The sequence below is a fragment of the Misgurnus anguillicaudatus genome, chromosome 19 (assembly GCF_027580225.2).
Source record: "Misgurnus anguillicaudatus chromosome 19, ASM2758022v2, whole genome shotgun sequence".
Classification (NCBI taxonomy): domain Eukaryota; kingdom Metazoa; phylum Chordata; class Actinopteri; order Cypriniformes; family Cobitidae; genus Misgurnus; species Misgurnus anguillicaudatus.
In genome coordinates this window covers 36,670,253-36,698,167 of record NC_073355.2, presented here as the reverse complement: position 1 = coordinate 36,698,167, position 27,915 = coordinate 36,670,253, and the positions used below count along the sequence as shown (strand labels likewise).

At 39.1% G+C, this 27,915-nt stretch overlaps 1 protein-coding gene and 1 long non-coding RNA gene across 3 annotated transcripts in view; one reads left to right on the top strand and one right to left on the bottom strand.

Annotated features, from left to right (window-relative positions):
• LOC129436541 (uncharacterized) overlaps window positions 1–27,915 on the bottom strand; it is a 37,380-nt gene that overhangs the window by 914 nt on the left and 8,551 nt on the right. Inside the window, exon 3 of one of the 2 annotated variants that reach the window (XR_008641859.2) lies at window positions 1–224. This is a non-coding gene — a long non-coding RNA (uncharacterized lncRNA). Of the gene's footprint in view, window positions 225–17,266; window positions 17,402–27,915 lie in introns of those variants that run through there. The other variant, XR_008641858.2, reaches the window with a different exon arrangement.
• Window positions 220–27,675, top strand: grid2ipa (glutamate receptor, ionotropic, delta 2 (Grid2) interacting protein, a). The gene is made up of 24 exons (XM_073857587.1): window positions 220–394; window positions 544–585; window positions 1,602–1,855; window positions 3,496–3,828; window positions 4,335–4,489; window positions 11,746–12,015; window positions 15,088–15,173; window positions 15,973–16,042; window positions 16,476–16,757; window positions 16,908–17,059; window positions 17,249–17,383; window positions 17,803–17,909; window positions 18,020–18,199; window positions 18,358–18,702; window positions 18,915–20,675; window positions 20,911–20,998; window positions 22,229–22,318; window positions 22,442–22,638; window positions 22,803–22,958; window positions 23,047–23,139; window positions 23,236–23,359; window positions 23,811–23,929; window positions 24,711–24,875; window positions 25,656–27,675. The coding sequence occupies exons 1-24, from the start codon at window positions 307–309 to the stop codon at window positions 25,737–25,739; spliced, it is 5,376 nt and encodes a 1,791-aa protein (XP_073713688.1). The 5' UTR covers window positions 220–306; the 3' UTR covers window positions 25,740–27,675.

The following is a 27,915-nucleotide window of genomic DNA, read 5'->3' as shown; positions in this document are numbered from 1 at the left end:
CTTGCTCTTGCAAAGGATTCATTTAAAGACCCAGCTAGCTTGTCCCAGATTTCGGCACCGTGCTCTGCAATAGGGTTACAGCTGAACAAACTTAGTGGAGATGTAGATCCAGGGCTGCAGAGAGCTTGCCTGCGCTCTCTTAGTTCTGGACAGAGGGGTCTTCAATGCGGACAGAGGGGTCTTCTTTTGGATGTATTCAGTTTGTATAGTCATGGAGGGATGACCTGTTGAAAAAGGTGAAAAGGTGACCTGGGTTGACCTCTCCGAGCTTGTCTTTTGATATCGACACAGGACTATTCTGAAACCATGATGAGAAGATTTTTGAAGAGCCAGAAGGGACGTTTCTCCCTTCGCCAAAGCCGATCCGGATCCAGGAGCGCTTCCAAAGATTTCTGTGAGTTGCTAATGCAGAACGTGGGGCTTTTGGAGAGCTCATATGGAAAATGTAGCTTAAATGCATTTGCCTTTTTATATTAATGATGCGCAATTTAGCAATGTCACTTCTATCATTTGAATTAAATAATGTTTTTTTTATCTCCACAGACCCAAATCCTAATGTGCTAAGAGAATTTCCCCTGAATATTGGTGCGTAAAATGCTTGACCGTTTTTATTTATTCATCTTAGTCACACATTTAATAACGCTGTTGTTGTGTAATGCCTGAATTCTTGTGTGTGTGATGTATCTCAATAAGAAAAGTGCATGGATAGATTTTGGGTTAATCCTCTTGAGTTGACGTTTTTAAGACATTCCAGGCAAAAATGTTTTTTTCTTAAGATTTCCAGAGGGTTCCCACACCTTAGCTAACTTCAAATTCAAGGACCTTTCAAGGACTTTCCAGGTCCAAATTCAAGGACTAAATGTGGGAACACATTTCAAGTGAGAGCAAGGTTACATCGTGTTACCTTTTAAGATACATTGTTACAGTTCCCTTTCGAGGGAACTCGCGCTGCGTCACTGCGGTGACACTTTCCAGGGGTAAGCGTGTCTGAATGTGTATATCAAATTCAACCAATAGTGAGGGTTAACGACAAAGACAGGGTGACGCGGGAGCCAGGAAGTATATCGCTTTCTGAAATATTGCCAAAGATGGCGCTACAGGAAAGTACGCAGGAAGTATGGCAAGGGAGATGCAGCATCTCGTTCCCTTCTCAGGGAACAACAGTTACATTCGTAACCCGAGACTTTTTCATGTGTAAAAATATGCAAAAAAGCTTTATGTTATGAATCAACATTCGCATACTGAAGATATAAGCATTTAAAGTGAACAGTTTAGCGCGTGTGCTTTAAGTCTAGAATTTTTATGATATTATCCTGCACTACACAGGGAATAATATGGATTTTTTTTCCAGAAAACTTCTTGCATAAAATAGATTCAAGCACTTTCAATGACCTGTATCTATGTATGTATATTTTCAAAAACTTCCCAGGGCCATGAATTATTTCCCACAGATTCACAAACTTTCAAGGATTTCAAGGACCCGTGGGAACTCTGTTTCTAGATGCAAATTTAACATGGATGGATGGAGGCGATCAATAAATCTACACTTCTGTAATAATGCCATTTCTTGGTCCTCATCTTATTTCACTTTTATCTGGTAGATTTGGCTCTGCCAGCTAATAACCAGGGCTGGCCTGAAGATTTTGGCTTTAAGCTGGGCGGAGATGGACCCAGTTACATCCTCTCTGTGGTGGAGGGCAGCAGCGCTTACATGGCCGGGTTGCAGCCAGGAGATCAGGTTCTTGAGATCGATGGGCAGAACGTTTCCTCTCTGAGCACAAAAGCACTCATCGCCCTGGCCCAGACCCTCAAAACAGTGCCGCCCAGCATCGGAGTCGTGTCTCGAATCGAACAGGTCACTTTTACTTGATCTTATCTGACAGCAGTTGTGTTTCAGATGACCTAATTTATGAGACAAATTCAGTTACTAGGCTAACTCAAATGTCCTGAATTCAAGCTGAATTACCTTTTTTTTGTGTGTATATATGCAGTTGCCCCTAAATGTATTTTTGGACATTTCATTGATAAACTTCAGTGCGTTAGGGGGCGTGTACACCAAAGTGTTTAAACGCGACTGAAAACGCCAGGCTGACGCCGACTGTGGCTGCTTGCCAGCATTTTTTTTTATGATACTTTTGTTTTGTTTATCAGTCGTTGCGCTGGTTGGTTGTTGTAATATTTTTTCCCGCCCCTCCTCCCCTTATTGGATGGCCAAGTGAGAAGTGACATCGACGAGCTGAGCGTTTTACTCAACGTTGAACATTTTTTTACTCTTGGCACTCAGCTCAGATAAAATCCACCAGCTGCTGGCTTTTTTAAAAAGCGTTGCGCTTCCATTGAAAACAACTGAAAACATACGCAGGGACGTGCATATAAAGCATAGACTGTAAAAAAATGGACGATGCCCATTCGCTCTATTCCATTGGTGAAAAGTGAAGCCATATTCCATACGGCGCTGACATCTTTGGTTGAGTCTGCGCAGTAGGGACCAGGAAGTAAAGATGCAAAATCAAGGCCCTGCCCTCTTTCTCGCAGAATGCGCATATCACAGCTGTCAATCATGATGTCACACCACCGTTTTTATAGCATTAAATAACTAACTAAAAACAAACTTAATTTATAAACAAACACTTGTATTTACATCAGCGTGATAAAACTACAGTAAATGATAGAAACCAGCTTTGGAAAAAAAGATAATTGAAGTGTAAATAATTTTTTTTGTTGGTCTCAAGTCCCATTGAATAACATGGTGGAGGCGGGGTTTATGACCCATACTGGGACCAGTCACTAGGGGGCGATCGAGACGTTTTGGCCTCACTTTTCAGGGCTTTGTGCGGCACGCTTGGTATAAAGCGTTTAAACACGTCTGAAAACGGCAGGCGGACGCCAACTGTAGGCGCTTGCCAGCTTTTTCCTTAGATGAGCGCTTTGGATGCTATTCTTCTGCTTTATCAGTCGTTGAACGGTGCGCTGTTTGGTTGTTGTAATATTTGTCCTCCACTGTTATTGGACGGCCAAGTGTAAAGTGACATTGACGAGCTAAGTGTTTCACCCAGTTTTTATTAAAATTTTTCAACTATCAGCGCTCAGCGCGGACAAAACCTGCCAGCTGCTGGCTTTTTTGAAAAGCGACGTGCTTTTATTGAAAACATATGTTGGCGTAAATGGTGTGAATGCTACCTTAGAAACGAAATATCCTACCAAGGTAGAGTAACAGTGTTGGCAGTATCTCTTTCTCTCTCTCTCTCTCTCTCTCTCACACACAACTCATTCTTTGCCTGTAACAGCTTGTGATCCATAACAATGAATATCAAATTATTCCAATAATATAGCCATTTGAAAAAAGCTGATACAATAATGACTCCCATATTATATTGTAGTCTGTCCCTGTTTGTTCCCAAGCTCTTGTTTGCTCAAAGTGCTGTTGCCGGCTCAAATATCTCATTTTCCACTACCGTGAAAACCAGGTCATTTACCTTTCTATTTCTACCACAGATGGACATTTCCCCTGGGCCTGATGGTCGTTTTGGTTTCACCATAGTAGGAGACAGCCCTCTGCTGGTGGAGGACTGTGCACACAACTCTCCAGCAGGGCGGTGTGGACTCCGAGCAGGTGACTATGTAATGGAAGTGAACGGGATTCCAGTAAAGCAACACGAGACGGCGGCAGCCATGATCAAGGCGTCTCAAGGACGCACGCTGCGTCTGGGCGTGCTGCGTATAAACCGCTGGCAGAAACGCACCAGTACCAGCATGAAAGAGACGTATCAGAGCGGAGACATGGTCAGACAGGACCGCAAGCACAAAGCTCTGGAGTTTAACAAGAAGGTTTGTCCCATGAGCACACCTATGAAACCTAAAATAACATACAGCCAGGACACCTTACATTCACATTCCTTTGCAAAACCCTATTTAGGACAAGGCCCAAAAACTTTGAAACCCACAAATCTTGACCTATATTGAGTTTCCTGAGCTCGGCCTGGTTAACCAGCACATAACAATCTCAAGATGATAAACTGTACAAGTTGAATTTGTTGGCTACATAGATGCATGTGGTTTCTTAACTACCTTACTTTTACTAAAAACGGTAAAGCCAACTTAAGCTGGATTGCTTGTTTTAACTGGTTTAGGTTGGCGGTAGCTGGTTCTCCCAGCCTGGCAAAGCTAATCAAGCTGGTTGGTCTTTATAGGGTATTTAGGCTTTTAAGAGGTATAAATGAGGAAATATTATAAATTTAGTGCTGTGAAAACCATCCTCATCTCAACCGCATTTTGAAAGTGTCTACACTTAAGTTACAGTAGTTGCATTTGACAAATGATTTGAACTTTTATAGGTTGAGGAGATTTTAGGGGAGGAGCCTGAGGTGAAAGAGAGGCTTTTTGATTTGCTGAAGCAGTATGCAAGTGAAAGGGATGTTGAAGGACTGGCGTCCACCCTTCCAGAAATACTGCTCACAGAGGAGCATCAGCAATTGATTGACAGCATCAGGTACCAATGAGCTTTCATGAATCCAGTAGCTGTACATGACACACCTCTTATCATCAGTAATGTGATTTTTTTTCTACATAAAATCATCCTGTATAATGTAAAAAACATTCTGTAAAATATAGCCTAGATATCTCTTTAATATTGACTCTCTTTAAGGTTACGTGAAAGATTGAAATTAAAGTGAAATCAAACTTTGATCTCATAATTACATTGAGACTTGGATTTCATAGACATGGCAACATAAACTTTTAACTTTTAATGGCTGTTTTTCCATTACCATTCTACCATAAAATCTGACATTAATTTTAACTTAAAAGTTAAAATATATATATATATAAAAAGTAGCTAATTGTGACCCTGGACAACAAAACCAGCCATAAGTTGCACATGTATATTTGAAGAGTTTGGTTCCAAAACAATAAATCCATTTTGACTAATTTCGATAAAAATGTGTGGCAAAATGAAAACCACTATTTTCTGTTACAAACTTTCACATAGCACCTTTAGGTTATAAAAACATAAAAAATTCAAATCCATAATTTGATTTTCAAAGATTTATTATAAAAACTGATTATTATTACGTTTTTTTTTTCAAAATGCTGTATTGAATCAATATATAAATGTGCATTCATCTTTGCCATGTTATATTCATTTAGTTGACTAGTGGTATACCTATCCTGTCTCATGAGGTTTCGTGATATAGTCACGTATTTTTTTAAATTCTTTTTTCGTGATATTGTCACGAATTTCCGCGTTTTTTTGTGATCGTATAACGAATTCCTGTTTTTGTGTGATTATCACGTATTTGTTACTCAACTGCTTTTTCCTATTTTCAAACCATTGTGGCTTCGGTTTAGGGTTAGATTTGGGGCTTGCATTAGAATGTCACTTTATATATTGGTTTATACAATTTTTTCAGAATTTTTTTATATGTCGCCTGGCGTTAGGGTTAGAGTTGGGTGGTTAGGGATGTCATTTTATGTAAATCTAACCCTCAACCGAAGCAACAATGGTAAGAAAATAGGACAAAACAGTTCAGTAACCAATACGTGACAATCACACAAAAACAGGAATTCGTTATAGGATTACGAAAAAACACGGAAATTCGTGATAATATCACAAAAACAGAATAAAACAATTGCGGGACTATACAACAAAATTTCGTGAGACTGGGCTGGGTATACACTAATTAAAAAAAAACATTAATGGCATTAATCAAAACACTTATTTTGTCATATTATGAACACTGTCATTGTTGCTGTCATACTTGGGACCTCGTCGCTAATTTTTTTTGACAGCGATCAGGTGTAAAATGTTTTGGTCCTGCTCGATTTTCATTGGCTTTGAGTAAAATAATTGATAGTTTTTCATGAGATCCCCTGGGGTCAATGTGTTAGCACGACAGAAGCTTCATGCTGTCGGGAGAACAAGCAACAGCCAACATTTTTCTGTCTACCAAGTGCCTCTCGCGTAAATTTTTAGATTTTGATGGCTTACGTTTCTTTCCCGTCACAGAAAACCACCACAGGTTTAGCGATCCCATCAAAGTTTCATTTTGTTTTTGTTTGTTTGTTGATGACAAAGTACAAAGTAGATGAGGAAAACTAGGATTCCCTGTGTATTCAATGCGCCGCCTTTATTGTTTACAATGCGTGGAATGGTGCACTGTGATTTGTTGAGCGGATTTATTGCATTCTGCAAAGAAGGAGGAGTGGCGTTTGTCGTGTTTTGGAAATAAAGGGAGAAAAGATGACAGAATAACACGCCGGATATTGTATTTTGTGTAAGATTAAGAATTTACTTTTTAATACTGACCAGATGTATACTCGTTAAAAAAATGTTTACCTATATGAATGGTTTTGTGGTCCAGGCTCACAATTGTGTTCTATCTGTGTATGTAACATGAATTATCTTGTCTCATGATCTGCCCAGACAAAGTTTTAAAGAGCTTGCTTAACACTGCATGCATGACTATAACCAGTCAACTTTTTAATATAAATATTAATAACAAAAACTTGGAAAATTTTCATGAAATCTACTAGCTTATTCCAAAAAGTTTAACATCAAAAATCTAATGAAACATTTAACTTTCAAAAGGTGTTATTTTTCACTTTCTCACTGTAATTATCTGCTGATGAGAGTCTTTGTCAGGAGAATTGGATGCATCTGAAAGGGTTTTGCTTACACTAACAGAGCAGTTTTACCGCCACGGTTGCCGGTGAGGTATAATGCCTGTTACTGTATGTTTCACTACAAAATTCTTTTATTTAAAAAAACTCTGATATTGGACTTCTTTTCAAGTGTTTTTATCTTTATCACGAATTATGAAGGAATACCTGGATCCATGCTTTCCATCAGATGTGTTGTAATTTAACCCTTGATGGTTCATAGCTCCTTAGCATCTTTCATCAACAATCATGAAGGCCTTCTTCAAAATGTAAGAACCTTTTTTTAGATTTGCATATTTTTCTTTCTGGTTTACATGTTTTTGGATTTGTCTGCAGTGCTCTGTGTTGCCACTTTGTTTATGTACCGTACTAGTTGCAGTTGAATTGTGAAGCTTTGACTTTGAATTGAATCACGTTTAGCAGATAATGCATGTAAAGACGACAGCCTGACCTTTCTCGTCCCTTTGCACATGTTATATCGCTGTTGCATGTCCACTGTCCTTCAGTTCACTCAGACCTGTTTCTCCGCTATTGTGTCCCTGAAAAACTTGTCCGGTTCTCCCCATGGATGCACCCTATTTTTAAGCAGCCTACTTCTCATTATAAGCCTCTCGCAGGTCAGTGACGCACCCGAAGTTTGTACAAAAATCACATAATAAAGTTGGTGAGTTTGCAGCTGAGATGCAAAGAAGCAGATTTGGGATCTTAGCTTTCATCTGGAGTGATCAGATCTTCACGGCTGCAGTTTACCTGGTTTGGAGTCCTTGTGTTGTGAACTTGGATACCCCATGAAGCCTCTGACTGCTGCACGAGAACGATTATGTGCATCTGATTGAATAACTTTCTTTTCTGGGTCTCCCATTTTCAGACCTGTCTGAGATCCCCTATGGGAAATTTTCTTTCTCTCTCTCTTCACTGTTTCTGATTTTGCTCCACTCTTTCAATTATTCTCTCTCTCCACCTCTGAAGCAACACCAGCTATATCTCTTCACTTGAAGGACCTTGTGTATGGTTCTGGATGTACGTTCCAGTCTGACTTTAACTCCCAAAGGCAACTCAGCATGGAGATGTGTGCGACGTGACCTCAAGTTTCCTTCTTGGTCCTAAAAAACATTTTTAGTGGTTGGGATTTTTACAACTACACCAACTTTTCTTCAAAAGGATATTGGCTTTTGTAATTGTCCTGTTGTGTCCGGTCAATGACTTTTCCATCTTTATGAAAACTTCAGCATGGAGAACATCATCTTATCTTGTTTGAGACTCATCACAATTTAAAGGAAGCATGGGGGGAGACAGGTGTTTCGCAAGGCGTTTTCGGTAAGAGATTTCTTCCAAGATTTCATATCAGAGTAGCTAGTTTTATAATTTCAAATAAAAATGTTGTTTTATTTGTTATGTTTTAAACACATTATTGGGTCTTACGGATCCAGAGCAAATGAAAAATACATATCACTTGAGTAATGGTTTGAAAAGAAATATATTGTGAGGTTTTTGCTTAATTCTTCCTGTTTGTTGTTAGTACATGGAGACCATTTTGGCTCTTTTTTGGCTTACAGAACTATATATATATGATGTTTATTCTTTTATGTGAGGTTTGTTGCATGGTTTGTTTTTAGACCACATAAAGAAGCAAAACAGTCTCAGATGGATTTAGAGATCAGCTGCTGTTGTAAATGAGTTCCTTTGATCATTGTGATATGTTGTTATATTCTTCATTTGCACCTTTATTCATTTTGAAATGTGTCTCCTTGATCTTCTGACGTCCCCACCCGCTTGTAGTTAATTTTAGATTTCTTATGACCTCCTTCTTATCGAGGGCATCCTGAACTAAATCAAAGTTAGCTTTGAAAGAAATCTGGATTTAACTCACATAAAGAACGTGTTGAACAAAGACTTCATAGCATGTGCTTGAAGTATTTCTAGCCGAGCAAAGCTTAAATTGCATGGCACAACAGCAATACCATCATGCACTAAACACTATAAAATTTGTGTGGACGGGCACAATTTTAATGTCAAACTCAAGCTCTTTGGAAGCAAAAATTTGTCATTTGGAGAAACGATGATGGTGATGTAATAAAGACTACCTATAGGAGTTAAGTATATGCCAGCCAGTCAGATATGAGCTGATGATTTTAGCTATTCATGTGTTTTTCAATCAAGTGATCTGTGAATGGTGCAGTAGTTTGTACTATTAATGGTGTAGTAGTTTGAGACTCCCATTGGTAGAAATTGTCCTGCTTGGTTAAGTTTGGTTACCGTGTTGTTGTTTTTTTGCGTGACGTGCATTGTAAAATGTGACCCTGGACCACAAAACCAGTCTTAAGTTGCACAGGTATTTGTAGCAATAGCCAACAATACACTGTACAGGTCAAAATTATAAATGTTTTTAAATGCCAAAAATCATTAGGATATTAAGAGAGACTGTGCGCCAATAATAACAACGTCAAAGGTGGTTTGTGCAGTGGAAGCACCTTATTACGACGTAAAGTGACGTATTAAGGGATTAGTGTCCTCTAGCGGCAGTAGCTTATACAACCTGTTTTTACGTTTTAAGGTTTTTGCCTTAGACATCAGATAAGACACATTTAATTTTATACATTTGTAAATGTAGAAACGGTTTCATAAACATTAATGGGTGTAAAGATATTTTGGAGCATCTAACCACACACCCTCACCCTTACCCTAAACCCAACCGCTTCTTAAAGCAACACTAAAGAGTTTTTGCTCTTTGCTCTGCCTACAGGTTGGAAGCGGAATTGTCCATTAGCACTGTCGTAAATTATTTAGCCGACTGTAGCAAAGATGGTTCTGATTGGATTGTAGGTCTGCCGTAAAGCAAGTATTTGTAGTTTTCACTCGAATTACAGGACCGCGACCCGACGGTTGGAAACTTCTTTGGTGCGGTTTTAGAGGGCTGCAAAGCGAATGTAAAAGTGCCGTTCACTCTGTTTCGAGTGGATGAATGACTGAAACTTTTTTGGAAACGTTATTTTAATGTAAAAAAAACTCTTTGGTGTTGCTTTAACCATAGTAAACCCAACATGCAAGTAAAAGTACAGTCTCGGGTATTTATTGCATAAAACAGTATAAAAGTATTACAAACCATTCGCGTTGCAAACCTTGCTAACTGAAGCCATACGATTACTTTATGTTATGAAAACTCTGTGATCAAAACGCACACTCAAATCAAGTGGTGGCCGGTGACTTCTTTTATTCGAGGGCGCTCGATGCGAAGTTCGTCACAACATGTATGTAGTCTGTCGTGTGTGGTTCCTTTTTTCAAAATGTGTTCGGCGAATCGAGAGATCCTGTGTGCATCACGTGTTTTGTCAAAATAAGTGCCTCGCATAATCTCATGTATAATCAGAGTTTAGTGTTAAGGGAGTGTCTTGCGTGTATTTTGTGAACGTCTGTTTTATCATAAACGGTTTTGACGGGAGTGCAGCAGGCACTTATTTTGACAAAACACGTGATGCACATGGTTTACATGACGCAACAAACATATGAAAATGCAAGCAACACACATGACACTCCGAACACTTATTTTGAATTAGCGCCCCTTGGATGAGCAGTCACCAGCCGCCACTGGTCAGATCTCATTCAAACATAACCCAGCATGACGTAGTCAGTTACAAGAGCCAATAGCGCTTCACATTCTTAACGTAATGATGCAATCGGTCGCGAGACACAGGAGAGCCAATGCTTTTCACAATCATAGATGACGTATCATCGCTTTTTCTGGCGGCAGTTTTTGAACGAGTACACCGGATTGTCATCACTTTTGCATCTTCAAATAAATTGATCGTTTGACCTCGGTACACTTGGGATATTTTAAGTACATTTTTAAAAAATTGTGACTGTTTTATATGCTGTGTTTATATTTTATATAAATGAGTACGTTATTTGCCCTAAATACCCGAATAGACGGTTTCAGCAGTAACAACATAAACAAGCGGCTGTCGTGGTCCGCACGTAACTTCCGGTAAACTCCGCTAAGAATAAATAACAACAAAGTTCTTTAAACGTAGTTTATTTATATAACAAGCAAAAACAACAACACATAGATTACATAGGAAACTAAAACATTTGCTATTTTCGACGAGGCATTTGTTCAAGAGATCTGTTTAGCAACTAGTCAGACCATTAAAAAAACGAAACCGGAAGTAAGGTTCGGATCCAGACGTGTATCACGTGCGTCCGATGAAACCGTCTATAGTGTAATGTGTAATAAAATACAATTAATCCTGGCGGTTTAAATTGAAAATCTTATCCTAGTAAATGTCATCATAGCAAAATTGTACCCCAAAATATATTAAGTTTCCCCTTGCGGCCGGTAGAGGCGCTAATTTAGTAAATGCATCTATTGGTCGTATTTGGTGAAATGGACAAACGACCAAAGCAATCGTATAGGTTGGAGAATAGATTGGATTAAGATCATGTTCCATAAAGATGTTTTGTAAATTTCCTACCATAAATATATAAAAAATGTATTTATCATTAGTAATACGTGTTGCTAATGACTTCATTTGGACAACGTCAAAAGGCGATTTTCTCAATTAAATAAAAAAAATTAAGATTTTGGATTTTTAAATAGTTGTATCCTGGCCAAATACTGTCCAATTCTTACAAACCATACACCAATGGAAAGCTTATCTATACAGCTTTCAGATGATGTATAAGTCTTAAGGTAAAAAAAAGACACTTAAGACTGCTTTTGTGGTCCAGGGTCACAAATGTTTCAGAAGTTTGCAGCTGGAGATCTGGAGGATTAGACCATAAACTCTCTCTTTCTCTCTGTTTGTGAATCACTTTCTTACCTGTCAGCTTTTTAGACAATCAAACAGGTTATTCTTAGCTCTTCAAGACTAAAACATTGTATTGGAACACTCAAGCTGTTTTTTCTTTGATAGCAGATTGTGAAGACACAAACATTTCAGTAATCCAGTGTTATTATAGCAGAATGTCTCATCGCTTTCTCTCCTCCTCCATGCTCTCCTTTGTATCTTCATCCAGCATCCCTCAGAGCTTCTTTACACGTCCGACTGTAATGATGTGAAATTTTCTTCCTCTCTTTACCATGTTTGTCAGGATCTTCATCCCTAAGAAGCACAGGCAGCGTTTCGATCAGATGGTCTCACAGAGTCTCATCAGTCGCTTGAGAGGCCGAAGTTTTAGCGACCACAGGAACAATCGTCTCCGTCGGAGTCGAAGCGAAGACCACCCTGATCGTCTGCTCTCTGTGTCCACCCGAGCCAGCTCGGTGCCCCGATCCACCAATGAAGAGGTCGCTATCACCCGTGGCGTGCGAAAGACCACCTCGCTCATCGCTGGACATTCCAGTTCTTTCTCTACACGCAGGTCAGTCTTTAGTTATGGTTTTATTTATGTTATCTTTCATATTTTGCTCTTTTGGTTTTTATCTAATATGTTCACATTCAATTTAAATTTCTTTGTGATGAAAGTTCTCTTGAGAAGTTGAGTCAAATGTGTTTTTTTAAAGCATTCGGTTTTGGTTTTCAGAAAACAAGTCTTTTAGAAAGCATTCATAATGCGTTTGGGTCATAGGTACAAGGATAGATATAAAGGATTGACGATACAGACCTAATGATGTACTTAATTGATCATAAGTAAAAATTCTGTCCTATTTATTGAATTTCTGATTTCAGAACTGCTCTCGCCTCTAAATTATAATGTAAATTCAATGACACCTCAGTATTTCACTCCTACAATTCATGCTATTTTAGTCAGTTAAATTGACACCTTTATGTGTGTGAGATTTAATATTGTACACTTTGAACATGAATCCTGTAAAACATTAATATATGCTTGGTTAACCATTGGTATTCTATATAAAGAGTTGTAGGAGGGAGAATTTGTTTTTTTGTAATAGGTTTAAGAATACAGGTCTAGATTCTCTTGATATTATCAAATAGGTTTTCTTATGAAACCTGAATGTGCAATTTTGTTGGATTTGGAATCTCTACTGTTGATATGTCTATAATTACATCATATATACTGTAGATGTTACTTTAGCTACACAAAGAATACAAACCAACTGTGTAAAAGACTCGCAAGAGTTTGAAACTGTAACTTTAGTAGGAATAATTAAAAGAGGAATTTGTGACCTGTGCTGTCTAAGTGAGACGGAATGCGCACAGTCTAATTTTGAGCTACAGGCGAAAGTGAAAAATGTTGATTTGGTTGAATTTGAGGTTATCATAAAATTATGTAAGTTAAAGACCCTGTGAACAGGAAGTCACATCAACTTTCCTTCCATTTTGAGATGTGTTTCCGAGTGAAACAGAATATCATATGATTCAAATGGTGGGCGTGGTTTGTGTGTTCCACTGTTTTTGATTGGATATAGAAAAGTAGGTGTTTTATTCAGAAATGGAACTAGCAGCACACTGACAGTTGGAGGGGCGGGGTTAACGGATGCTCCCGCCCAAGCTATAGCTGACAACATCAGAAAAGTATCACCACAAGCAGATTTGCAGATTTTATTTGGGTTAGGGTTAGGTATGTTAATGGGACACCAGGCAAGCCTGAGTTTTTTTTCTCTACGAAGCTCCCCCAGTGTCTGGAAGTAAATGCTTTCAAACACACAGTTGTATAAATGAACTGTTGTCCCTCCCCCCTAGCAACCCAGCTGATCAGCTGATGAGACAAATTTACAAATAGTAATGAACGCAATGAAAGTACATCCATGCACAAAATAAAATATCGAAGTCTGACTTGGAACCTTCTCTGTCTTTCAGCTCTCGCCATTCTGAAAAAGCTTGAACAATGTTGATACGTGTGCGAGCCCTCGCTCGGTTTGAAGCTCTTTTTCTTTTCTTTGCATCTTCCGTCAAGGGTTTTCGCTGCTTCTTCCCTGGCTCTGCCATTATATATGTTTGCAACAATCGCTAGCCGGGTTTCGTTAGCCTGCCTTTGTGCTGGGGATGCTTGCCGTAAAATTATCCTGCTTCTCGCGATATCTGAGACTTTGCGAGACCGAAGGACGCGGGTAGGATAAACCGACCTTGCAAGTGGGATATCCTACAGGCAGACAGTAGGGGTGAGAGATTCGCCCTGTAATGAGTTTTTTAACCATATACCGACTTACGAAGATGATTAATTAACACGAAAACGTTGCCTGATGTCCCTTTAATGAGGGCATGGACGGCAAAAAATTACTTTCTTACTTCGTATTTTTGTCTTGTTTTAGGAACAAATATCTAAAAATTCTTAAATCAAGACGTTTTTTTCTTGATGAGAAAAAGACATAACAGAATAAGTCTAATACGTTTTTAGACAAAAAAAAAAAGTACAATCTGTGTTAAAGGTCCCGTTCTTTCTGTGTTTTTGAAGCTTTGATTGTGTTTACAGTGCGAATATAACATGTGTTCATGTTTCACATGTAAACAAAACGCGGTATTTTTCACACGATTTACTTATCTGTATACTGCTGTTTTCACTGTCCTCAAAACGGGCTGATGTCTTTCTTGATCTAAAAAAAGTTAATCATTCAGATATACGTAACGAGTTCTGATTGTGTAGTTTGTTTAGTGTGTTCGATAGCAGCTTAGCTTGCTGTTAGCTTAGCTTGCCGTTAGCTTAGCTGGCGAATCCTGTGGGCGGAGTTTAGTAAAAAAACTGTTCTACTGACGTCATTAAAGCAGGAAGTAGAGGGCTGTAGTCCAAACCGGCCGTTCGCTGTAGGCTTTGAAAGGGAATTTCTGTTAAAGAAAATATATCGCCTGGCAGTGAACTTTGTCATTTACAGGTATTATTTATGCTATTATAGCAACATTACACACTAACTAGGGTTTAAAAAATGGAATCAGGAAGAATGTGACCTTTAAAGAAAAAAGGTATTGATTTTTTTCTTATCTCAATGGCAGTTTTTTGTCCCTGTTGTAAGCACAAATTCACTTAAAATTTTATGTTTTTTTTTGTCTAAAAACTAGACTTATTTTCTTAGGTTATTTAGCTCATCAAGAAAATGCATCTTGATTTAAAAATTTTAAGATATTTCTACTGAAAACAGGACAAAAATACTAAGTGAGACGGTATTTTTTTGCAGTGTGTGAATTAAATATTCATTTCATTGAGACTTTAATCCCTCATCTAGCGATCTGTGGCACAAAGCTCTCAGACAGCGTGCAATCCTGATAGTCACATAAACATAGAATTAAAGTCTTAAAAATCATTTTGACAAGAATTTGTAAAAAATTGCCTGGAGGAGTATAAATAATGATACCAAAATAATGATGTTTTATAAAATAAAAAGCTTTTTGTTTCGATTATATAACAAACTGTGATTGTGTCTGTCCATATGATATGAGTAGTTATGTTAACATAAATGTGGTAAGGTGAGGGATGTGTACTGTACATAGTGGGGTCTAAAAATTTGAGACATATCACAATTTTATTGTGTTTTTATAGGACAGTGCGAGTGTACAAAGGAAACCAGAGTTTTGGCTTCACTTTACGTGGACACGCTCCAGTCTGGATTGACTCTGTAATACCAGGTATCAAATGAACACACACGGTCTTGTTTACACAGGCTCAACCAAAATGTGAGTTTGGTGCAGGACAATCTGTTTACTTAACCAATGCCAGATGGGGGGGTATTGCAAAAAAATGCATTTGTGATTTCCTTATTTTTATTCTTTTAGGTCAGTACTTAAGCAACCTGGATTACATATATTAGTGAGTTATTTAATGTTGAGAATAAATCTAGTACATTTTTTTTATATTTATATTCAGTATTACCTTGTTTAATTAGTATTTAATATAATATAATAATAAAATCAATATTATTAGTATTATTCTAACATTGTCTTTTATTTTCATTATGGCAAGCTTGTGGTGTATTTATTTTAGATGAAAGTCTGTGTGGTTTATAAGGGAAAATTTGTTTTGGACATGAAACTAGAAATGACGTGAATGATAAAGCCATGCAAATTTAGTCAATACTGACTCATATTGAAAAGTTAGGTGGAAAAAGCTGGCAGTGTGCTGTAACAGCAGGAGAGAGAGAAAGAACCAGCAGAAGACCACAGACTGAGTCAGAGGCGACACAGGTGGTGGAGCTGTGTTCTGATCCAGCGCAAATCCCTTAGGATTCACACGTTTCCCACAGTCAGCCCTCAAAGCCAAACAGAAACATTCATTCTTAGACTGTGACCAACACACAAGCTGCAGGGGCTTGAATAGATCTCACGTCATTTCAAAGGGCGTCTCGTAAACACAGATTAATCTGAGATGGAGCCCATATGATCTGTTGTCGGTTGTTACTTTCTTGGTATTTTTCCAATCCTCCTCCAGGCAGTCCTGCTGAGAAGGCCGGTCTGAAACCTGGAGATCGCATCTTGTTTCTCAATGGGTTGGACATGAGGTAAGACTAGTAATGGTGCTTGCATTGTACTGCTGGAGGCTAAGGCAAGCATCACTATTATGGTTGCTAATACTTGGAGTTAGAATTTTGACAAACGTCTAGACTAAACAAGTAAAAAATACCACAGACTTACGTTATACATGTAGGAGGACAAAAATGAAGACTTTTGACAAGTAGTGTCCTAGTGACCATTCAGAACACCCTAGCAACTGCATAGCAAATCCCCAAACTGCTGTATATAGATGCCTCAGGGACTGAATAGCAACACTCTGTCTGTCATCATGACATAAATTTATGTACGTAAATCCCCCACACCACATTTACCGCAGAAAATGTAAAAATTATGTTTCTCGTGTCACACAAATTAGACTTTATCTATAAACACGTTTAAGGTCAGGTAAGTAAATTATGTGTTTTGTGTGCATCCTCCCAGGAGTTGTTCGCATGAGAAGGTGGTGTCCATGTTGCAGGGCAGTGGAGCAATGCCTAGTCTGGTAGTTGAGGATGGACCCCCATCCTTGACTGATGTTGAGCAGTTTCATGTGTCTCCTCGCTCCCGAACTCCTGTCCTCAGCTCCCTGCAATGGATCGCTGAGATCCTGCCTCCCAGCATTCGTGTGCAGGGCCGAACCTTTAGCCAGCAGCTCGAGCACCTCCTCACCCTTCAGGAGAGATATGCCATATGCAAAGCCCTGGAGTCTTTCTTCCAGCACAGGTAATGTTAGGTGCAGATGCATCTCACAAGTTACAGAAGAACAATAATGGATGAATGAATACTCTTCAGCAGATACTATATGGAAAATTTCTGTTCTTTCTCTCGGAATAGTGTAAAAACCTTTTTTGTATTTTCTCTCTGTGTTCTTAGAAATGTGGACACTTTGATTGTGGATGTGTTTCCTGTGTTGGATACCCCGGCAAAGCAAGTGATCTGGCAGTTCATTTACCAGCTGCTCACCTATGAGGAGCAAGAACACTGTCAGAATAAAATTTCCCGCTTCCTTGGCTATAAGGTCACATGTAAGACATGCTTCTATTTACCTTACAACTCAGGGGTTCATTGACTATCTGAAAATCTTTTAAAGACTTTCAGACCTTCAGTTCTTAGTTAAAAAACTGTAAGCATCTATAGGCCATACATTTTTGTGTCAGTGATAGAGTATAAGAATGCATACATATTGTATATCTTTACAAATGCATTATGGACAGTGCCGGAACCTGAACCTCCAGCACATGAGCCACATCGGCGCAGCAGCTCTATGAAGGTGACAGGAACCACCTATAGGAGCAGTGTGAGGGGACGTAGCTCAGATGATCTAGTGATTGGCACTCATTTGGGAATGGGTGAGCCTTCTTCAGACACTATGATAAATTACAGTATTTTAAATTACAGTTGATTAGAAACAGCATTCCTTTAAACCAATCAGATTTTAAGGTTAGAAATTGGTTGAACGTTGAGGTGAAGTTTTTAACAACATTCGTAACATTGATTTCTCTCTTGATTTAGGGGATGGTTATTAGTAGAATTAGAGATAGGATTTGATCCATGATTAGTTTATGGGATGTTGTTTAGGGACCAACAAATTATGTTTATCCAGAAACATTTCCTACTTGCATAAATAATGTCATGCCAAATGTAGTTTTATTTTAGTCTAGTAAAGTGTATTGAGCAAAGTTCTGTAGATACCAGTGTTTCTCCTAGCATTAGAGATTACAGAAACTATAGAAATAAGAGTTGATGGGGTGTTTTTTCCCTGTATAAGGGATCTGCACTGATCCACCTGAAGTGTCCCATATGAGACTGACCCCTGGAGAGAGACAATCAGGTGATGGGACTTCTCTACCAGAGACACCCAACAATCTGACCAATGTGAGCCCTAGTCTCTGTTTTAAACAGATTTGTACACAAAATGTAGATGGTAGAAGCTTATTCTCAAATACTTAATTTGTATTAATAACCCAGTCACTGTGGTTTTCTAGTTGTCAGCAGTGTATGCTGAGCTAGAAAATGTCTATGCAGGGAAGAGATCAAAATCCCTGAAAAGTCGACCTCCACCAGCTCCTGACACACTGGTTAGCGTGGACATCTTCCAACACTCTTCCTCACAGTCTGGGAGGGCTCACTCTTCATCTCCATCTGTTCGGGTCACTTCAGGTACAGTAGTATCAAAGTGACTACTTTTGCTGTTACACTATCTTTTAACATACAAATCAACCAACTACAGTTTATTTTTTATATGATTTTGGGCAGAACTAGCTTACTTTGAGAACTATCCGATTGTAGTTTGACTTTTTAGGTTTCCCCCTTCATCTCTCAGGTAGCCGCATCTGCTTCAGCCCAGCGTGCACCCCCTCCTCCTCCACAACTGGAGTCTTGGACACAGGAGCCCCCACCTAGTCCCCAGTGCCCCTTCTATCCACCTGCTCTTCCTGCCCAAACCAGTGCTGAGTCCAACCCTTACATCAGTTTCGACAGCCCACCCCACTCTCCACCATCTCCTCCTGACTACCCCCCGAGTCCACCTATTCGCAGGAAACGCTACACCTTCTCGCGTCCACCACGTACCCCAGACACAGATCTGTTCATGGAGGCCTTGAGTGAACAGCTGGGACAGCAGTTATCTGTGGATGATTTCCTTTCACCAGAAAATGACTATGAAGAGGTCTGTATGCATGGTTGTTGTTGATCCCTAGTTATCTAGTGGTTTTCCTTCAGCCACCAGATTTTATAGTGGCAACCCAACATAAAACTGAATGTATGTTTTTTGAATTTTGATGGTCCCATGCTTTTCAGAACCAAGTTTTCTTCATTCTTATTGGATAAAAGCATGAGCCAAATGTGTTAATGTAAGCTAAATGCCATTTGCCTCAACAGGATGTTGTCCAGATGACCTTCCAGAATGAGGATGAAGAAGTACAGGAGAATGAAGAGGAAGAAGAAGAAGAAGAAGAGGAGGAGGAAGAGGAGGAAGAGGAGGAGGAGGAGGGAGAGGGTCCGTACATGCCTCCGGAGTTAAGCAGTCCAAGCGAAGTGCATAGTAGCAGTGAGGATGCCAGTTCTCTCACTTACTCTTCCAGCTCTGAGCACATTCCTCCTCCCCCTATGACTCCTCCCCCTCCTCCCCCTGTCCAATTTAATGACTCTCTTCCACCTGCTGGCTTATCGCCTGACCACGCACCTCGACTGACTTTCCGTCGCCACCCTGGACCTCCTCCTCCACCCCCACCAAGGGCTAACCCACCTCCAAAACGACAGTCCATTCACAAGGTCTTGCCCACCCATGATGAGATTATGACCCAGCACCAAGTCATCCAGGAGCACCACTCACTTCCTGTTCAATCAGTTGGTCACCCTCAACAACCTCAGCAGCAAATGCACCAGTCTCTGCCTCCTATTCCCTCTCCAGATATAACTCAGTCATCTGTCTCTAGCCACACAGTCTATGAGATGCACCATCCAACTTACCAGTTTCATCAACACCACCAGGGTGACCAGATGCATCAAATTCATCAGGAAAAAACAGGTCACCAATGTCAGTCAGGTCATCAAATGCACCAAACTGATCATTCGCACCAGACTGTTCAGACTCAACTTTCTAGTTCCATGGATAGACTTGATAGGATTGAACGAAAGGAACGCCCGGATAGACACATCTATGAGATGGAGCCTCAACCCTTGCATTCAGACCAACATGCTTACCAAGTTAATCAGAGTCATCAAGCTCATCTTTCAAGCTCCATGGACAGGCTTGACCGACTGGAACAGATGCAGCGTTTAGAAAGATTGGAGCGTATGGAGCGAATGGAGAGGCTGGAGAGAGCGGGCCGACAGATGCAGCTGGCACACATGGCTCAAGCTGTTTCTCAAGCTAATCACCCAGCTCAACGGAGTCAACAACAGTACCACCACCAGAGTCAACAGATGCAGCAAACTCATCAAGCCTACCCACCAACCCAGACTCCTTCATCAGCTCGCCACATTCCCCAGATTGAGCTTATACCTCAAGTCCAGCCCATTCAGTCTGCTCCTGAGTACCACCGGATCCATCAACCCCACCAACCTCACCAGACCCAACAGATCTTGTCCACTTTCCAGCCCATTCCTTCACAGCAGCAGCAACAGCTTCAACAACAACAGATTCAGCAACAACAACTTCAGAAACAACAACAGATTCACCAACAACAGATTCAGCAGAAGCAACACATTCAACAACAGATTCAGCAACAACAGCTTCAGCAACAGCAACACATTCAGCAACAGCAACACATTCAGCAGCAACAACAGTTTCAGCAGCAGCAACACATTCAGCAGCAACAACAGCGCTCAACCCCCTCTATTGTACAGGCCAGGGAAAGCCCTCAACCCGTATACCACGAGTATCGCCACCACCATCATCATCACAGCCACCATGAAGCCCAGTCCCAAACTCAAGCACCAGGTGCACCCCAACCTCAAACTTACCACCCCACTGAAGGATCAACTGTGGAGCCACCGCCACCTCCACCTTTACCCCCACCTTGTGTGCCCCCTCCTCTGCCAAAAGCTTCTCCTCAAAAATCTGATTCTAGTCACATGAACGTAAAGAGGCTACGTTGGGAACAGGTGGAGAATTCAGAGGGAACCATCTGGGGACAGGTGTGAACTAAGGACTTCATTATAGTGATACCAGCTTATCTGCACAGATGTAATATCTCTGCTTAATTTTAGCAAAGAGAGACATTTATTACATTTGCTGCTTCAAACAAATCAAAGCGCATAAGCCACTCTTGATGTGTACAATAAGAAGACCTTGAAAGATAGTAATGGGTCATATGATTTTTCATGTGGTCCATTTTCATAAGTATATTTCAATCTTATATTTTCATTGCAGTTGGAAGAAGACTCTGATTATGACAAGCTGAGTGACATGGTGAAATACCTCGACCTGGAGCTTCATTTTGGGACCCAAAAAACTCCAGGTGAGAAGTGTAATAAATAAGAATAACACTTAATTTTCATGAAGTCATACTCTGCTGAATAAAGTTTTTGCTCAATCTATCATACGTTTTAGGTTTCAGGGTTAGGTTAAACTTGTCAGCCAAGTGTCCAAGGTCTTAGAAGGTAAAACCAAACGAGTGAAGTCAGCTGTGTACCCATTTAAGGCGATCAAAACATTTCAAGGTTTTCAGATGTTAGGACGAGAATATAAAACCATTTTTAAGACATTGAATATTCTTTAAATCATAGCAAAGCCTATCATCAGAAAGGGGAACTGTGAACCTTTCTGGAATTAAGTGTCTATCAAAATTAAGTGTCAGGACAAGAGGAGTGATAATAAAAGAGAACAACAGGAAGTGTTCGAATTGATGGGGTGGTCCTGGACTTCCTATAAGCAGGACCCCTGTTTTTTATTAAAATTCTACATGAATTTGAAATTTTAGTGCTGTGCGGCCACAAAGCAATCCTTATCATTATTTCGCAATAAACAAATTCGAACAATTCTGTCTACAAAAAACGTAAACTCTCAAGTGCGCCTTACACTGTTACACAGTCAATGGGCCCTATTTTAATGATCTAAGCCAGTGTTCTTCACTCCCAACCCTGGAGAGCCGGTGCCCTGCAGAGTTTAGCTCCAAACTTAATCAAACACACCTGCGAGCTAATCAATGTCTTCATGATCACTAGAAAATCACAGGTAGGTGTGTTTGATTAAGGTTGGAACTAAACACTGCAGGGCACCGGCTCTCCAGGATTGGGAGTGAAGAACACTGATCTAAGTGCATGGTCTAAAGCGCATGGCGCACGATCTAAAGGGGTGTGTCTGAATCCACTTTCGCTAATTTAATGACGGGAAAAATTGTCGAAAGAAGCGCATGGTCGAAAAGGGTTGTGACAACAGGTAACCTACGACATTAAAACAAATTCCAGGCCACCATGGAGAGACAACAACAATATCATGCTAATTTCATAAATCTGGTGATGAAGAGTTTGCGAGAAAAAAAACTCTCGCCCTGAGAGACCTAGAGTTTACACGTTCACTTGACTTCTAAGGTCTCTTGATAAGGTGTTAAGCTACTGTATCATGGAAATCAAGTTTTTGATTATTATCTGTCCAGTCATATTTGGGTAAACAGATTTTTTCTGTTTTTAGTTTAGCTTTGCATGTCAGTGTCAGGTGAACTCTCCATCACACTGATTCAATCTGTCAGTTTCAGTTCCAGAGCCTTCACCTCAGGTAGAGACTTTCAAAAAGAAAGATGTGGTAGAGATTCTTTCCCATAAGAAGGCCTACAATGCTTGTGAGTAAATTGACTTTTATTGACTTGATAGCCATGTGCTAACTTCTTAACTGCTTTAGCAGTTAGCATTAGCTTATGAGCGTCTTCACCATTCTTGTCTCAAGCCTTTTATCTTTTTCATAGCAATCCTGATTGCCCATCTGAAGCTGTCACCAGGTGAGCTGCGTCAGGTTTTGATGACATTGTCGAGCGAACGTTTGGAGCCGGCACATATTAAGCAGCTGCTCCTGTACGCGCCGGACGACGATGAGGTCAGACAGTACGAGCAGTACCGAGATGACCCAAACAAACTTAGTGAACCTGACCAGTTTGTTCTGCAGGTACATGACTAACAAAAGCCATTTTCACAGAGTTCAATATTTATTATTATTATTATGGCTGATGATTGTTTTTTTTAGAGTTTGATACTTCTATTGTATTTCAGATGAATTATTATAACAACAATAGTTATGTGGAATTCATAATGTGTGCAATTTCTGTGTAGATGCTTTCCGTGCCAGAATATAAGACGCGTTTGAAAAGTCTCCACTTTAAAACTACATTACAAGAGAAAACTGAAGAGTTGAGAGGGTCGTACGACTGCATTTTCAAGGCTTCTCTGGAACTCAAGAACAGCAAAAAACTAGCAAAGATTCTTGAGGTTTGACTCTTTAATTTGCAATGTTGTTCAATCTCAGTATGCCAGCATCCATTCACCTTAACATTCTTTTACTTTCTGTTTTTTACAGTTTGTTCTGGCAATGGGAAATTATCTGAATAATGGCCAACCCAAGACCAATAAAACCACTGGCTTTAAAATCAATTTTCTTACTGAACTCAGCTTCTTTACTCTGTACGCATCTTTATTCAGGACCGTTAGTCTTTTAACATGATACTAAAGTGGTCCTTCATTATCTGAATTCTAATTGAAGCTCAGCACCACCAAAACAGTGGATGGAAAGTCGACATTTCTGAATATTTTGGTGAAATCCTTGTGCCAACATTTTCCTGAAGTTCTAGACTTTGGCAAGGAGCTCAGGACAGTTTCACAAGCAGCCAAAGGTGAAGATCTGCTACATTTTTCTTATGTAGAGTTATCCTGAATTTATTGCAAATGTTACTGATTTTAAGAAGAAAACTATAAATTAACAAAAAAGACTAGCTGGGTTTTCAGACTAGGTCACCTATATCCTGTAGCAGCATTCAGATCAAAATATTACAAACTTTAACTGCGTCCCAATTCAGAGGCTGTATCCTTTGAAGGACATGGACTGAATCTTGGGATAGGCATCACGGCCTTGGGAAAAAAGTGCACATTTGAAGGAGTTTTGAAATGGGACAGACTTTGTTTCGCCACTGTAATGCACTCTTGGACTCTTGGAATGTGCCTTCGAAGGATGCATCCTCTGAATTGGGATGCAGCTTACATTGGGTTCTTATATGCATGAAGAGCTGTGAGAGTTACTGGGGTCAGCAATGATATATAGAAATGTATTGATTTATTTTTCTACAGTAAATCAGAGAAACATCACATCTGACTTTAATGAACTACATGCTACAATCAAGGACATTCGTGCGGCGTGTCAGAAGATGCCGGCCACAGCTGAGGATCGGTTTGCTGTTATCATGAGTGTATCCTTTCACCAAAAACATACAGAAAACAAGTTTTTATTCTCTGTAAACTTTTGACTTTTGAATATATTTCAGTATATCAGATGTCTTTGTTGGCTAATAATCTTACCTAACCCTAACCCCTCAAAATATGAGGGTTGTATGAATGAGCACGATGCATAATTATCAAGGATGTATTTCCTGGTCAAGTTGGATAACACCCTTATGCCTCGTTTGGGATCATTTAGAGCCCTTTGAAGCTGCGTTAAAACTGCAATTTTAAGCTGCATTGAAACTGTAAACTGTTGAGGTCCTCTATTAAATTGAAGAAAAAAAATCCTGGAAGAAAGCTTAATTTCTTCTCAACTGAACAAAGAAAGACATCAACATTTTGGATGACATGGGGGGTGAGTAAATTACCAAAATTAATTTTTTTAGAAAGTTGAGGTTTTCTTTAATGCAGATTAAATGCAGTTAAATACACTCTAAAAAAACAAACAGTGCTATATAGCACCAAAACTGTTGCTTTGGATCGTAACCATAGAAGAACCATTTTAGTGCCAGACAGCACCAGCGAAGCACCAGTGCAACACCTGTGTAGAACCATCTAAGGGCCATATAGCACCACCTGTGGTTCTACATAGCACCATTTGGTTCCACACAGGTGCCTCACCGGTGCTTCACCAGTGCTATATGGCACTAAAAATGGTTCTTCTATGATTACGAGCAAAGAACCACTTTTGGAAAATGCTTTTCCAAATGAACGAAATCTGTCATAAAATAGCTTAACAGTTATATGCAGGGGTTTCTGGAGAACTGTCACCCTACAGTGCAGTCCCTTGAGTCTCTACAGCAGAGGGCGATGGAGGAATTCTGTAAAGTCGCATCTTTCTTCGGTGAGGATGGGAAGGGCACGACCACAGAGAGTTTCTTTGGCATCTTCGCTGAGTTTATTGCTAAATTTGAGGTAAGTTTTATGTTTTAAAAAAACCTGATGTACTGACCGAATATATCTGGCTTATGAGGTGAATACTAGTAGAAGTTATAGAGGCTTTTAACACAAACAGGTGGCAGAAAATAGGTCACAGCTACTTTTGAGCTCCCTCGAGAGGTCTGTTGTTATTCACTCACTTTTTCTCTGTAACACAGCAACTTTTATTAATGTCCTGTACAATGTTGATAATGATGTCTGGGTGTTTTTTTTTACAATAACTTATTCTGTAATGGCTTAATAATATAATACCACCACAGAAAAGTAGAAAACGTACAGAAAATACACATTTTCAGCAACACAGGTCACCTGAAAATGAAAATTCTCTCATTATTTACTCACTCTCATGTTTTCGGTTACAAACCTTCCTCAAAATATCTTCCTTCATGTTCATCAGAACAAAGACATTTATACAGGTTTGTAACACCATGAGAGTAAGTAAATGATGACAGAATTTTCATTTTGGGTAAACTATCTCTTTAAAACACATATAAGGCACGTACCCACATACTGTATGAAAATAAGAGCATAGATAAGTAAAATAATAAACACACCAAAGTAACCAAAGTTAATACAATATGCATTAAGGTCTGGTTAATTCATAGGAACATATAGTGGGCGAATGTTATCGATTTGCCATTTGCTTGTATTTTTTTAAACTTATAATAGTAAAGTAGTGGTAAACGCTGATAGTGCATGAATATTTATTTTTAATAGTGTATTTTTAAGGTGGGCTAATGTGCTTGTGTTTCTCAGAGAGCTCTGGGTGACATCCAGAACACTGAGTTCCCTCCACGCAGCCCCAGGAGTCCACGCACCACCTCTCCTTTAGCCTGGTGAAGAAATCAGCTCAACATGAGCTCAACAGGCCTATCACTACCACACACGTGATTAAAAATAAACTACATGCGCCAATGTTCACTTCCATACACTTTATTGTATCTGTCCAAGCTGATTTAGTGAGAGGCGTTGTGATTCATGGACACCATTTCATGCAAACAATGCAAACCAGGTTCCTGTCGAGTTATATAGTTCATGTTATATTCTCCTCAATCATAAGTGGGACAGAACAGCCCGGATTTATAAAACAGCTGAAAAGTTTCTATAGATCAAGTCAAGTTTCCATCGCTGAACTTGTAAATGGTAATGATGCAATGACGTGCACTTGCTAGCCTGTTCCATTTACGTGTTCTATGAATGCTAAAGAAGGAAGTGACTTGGAAATACCAGTCATGCCAAGAAGTATCCTTGACATTGAGAAACAGCCACCGTCTAGGTCTAGAAAACTGCCCCAAGTGAGAAAATGTATATCCTTGATAGCACTTTGAATAAAGCAACTGCCAAATGCATAAATGTAAATGAGTTTAAAGCTGGAGAGATTTCCAGAAAAGGTTTGAAAAATTATTTACCGAATGAACTTTAAGACAGTAACACATTTTGATAGGACAAGAAAGCTTTGTGAGTGTATGAGATAGGAACATGGATAAGGAAATGTTATTTCATGAAAATATAAAATATAGCGAGGACGCTCAGTATCAAATTTCAACAGAATTGATACGTTAATAACATTGTTTAGGGGGAAAAGTGCTGTATAACATTATGTCGCAAATCTTACTTTAATATTCTGACTGAGAAATTAGTTGGTTATTTGTTAACTGTAAAAATAATTATTCAAATCAATATCTTAACTGAGTCATTCCTCATATGCAAAATGTTTAAATGTAATTTATATCACTGTACCTGAGATGCACTTAGTATTTACTGTATGATTTAAGTATATGCCTTTGCTGTTTTTAAGTGCTAACTTTAAATCAAAAATTATATTTTATGCTGCTATTCCGCTTTTATCCCTCATTATCATTATATGATATATGTATGTGCATTTAAATGATTATATGAGACTGATTTCTGAATTGAATTTATATATGTATGTGCATTTAAATGAATATATGAGACTGATTTCTATTAAACTATCCAAATGTAAAACTTTGACACGGCCTAACTTTAGTGTCAAGTTTACCAGATGTACAAACCTTTATATACTAGTAAAATTTATCATGTGATTTAACAGTAAATATTTGAATCAATAATGGGGATCAATTCATCTTTGCTTTTGTCTTTTGAGAATTTACAAATGAATGTAAGGAGCCAGAGGTGTTTTTATGATCGGACTACCTTTCATAGATTTTGTTTTATCAGTATGTTTGTTTACTATATGCAGCATTATTTCAGTGCCAGTGTTGCATCGAATTTTGTGACTGTCGAATTATGTGACCGTGTCGTTGAAGTGCAAGCTGTCGTCAGGCTAATCCCAACACCAATCCTAACCCCAACCGTCACTATAGCGTCTATTATGGTTACATAATTTGATGTTCACACAATTTGGTGTTACTCAATTTATATCATTTTCTGTAGTGTATATTTATGGCCCTTTAATTTGTTGAAAATGTGCATTTATTTAAGTATCTAACTTCATGTGCGTAGTGTGTGAAGGCCTGTATATCCTTTCTTCTAAATCTTTTGAATATTTAACTTGAACTTAACAGTGTGCAATGAAGGACAAGTTATTAGTTAAAACAAATGCAAAAATTTGTTAATAATGCATTATTTATGTTATCATTCATTTATTTAAAAAAGCCTACATGATATTGTTATTTTAAAGTTTGTGATGTCTAATAAATGTTGGCATTTCTACTAAGTAACTGTGTATAAGTAATGTCGCAACATTGTTTAGTTGTCATTACTGTTTTGGTAATAAAACGCTCTTACATTTTAACCAGCATATGTCGTCTTACATAAAGAGCGAGTGGAGTTTGATCTTTTAGTTCATAGAAAGATCGTGTCCACAGCACTAAAGGATTACTGCGATGTGTCACCGGAGACCCAGCAGTGCTGTTTGAATGGACGCTGGGCTCACATGAACACATTTCTTTCTGTCTCATCATTCATGTGAGTCTGGTACTTTTTTATGTTTTTACTCATCTTTAATGAGTTTATATGTTTGTATTTATTTATC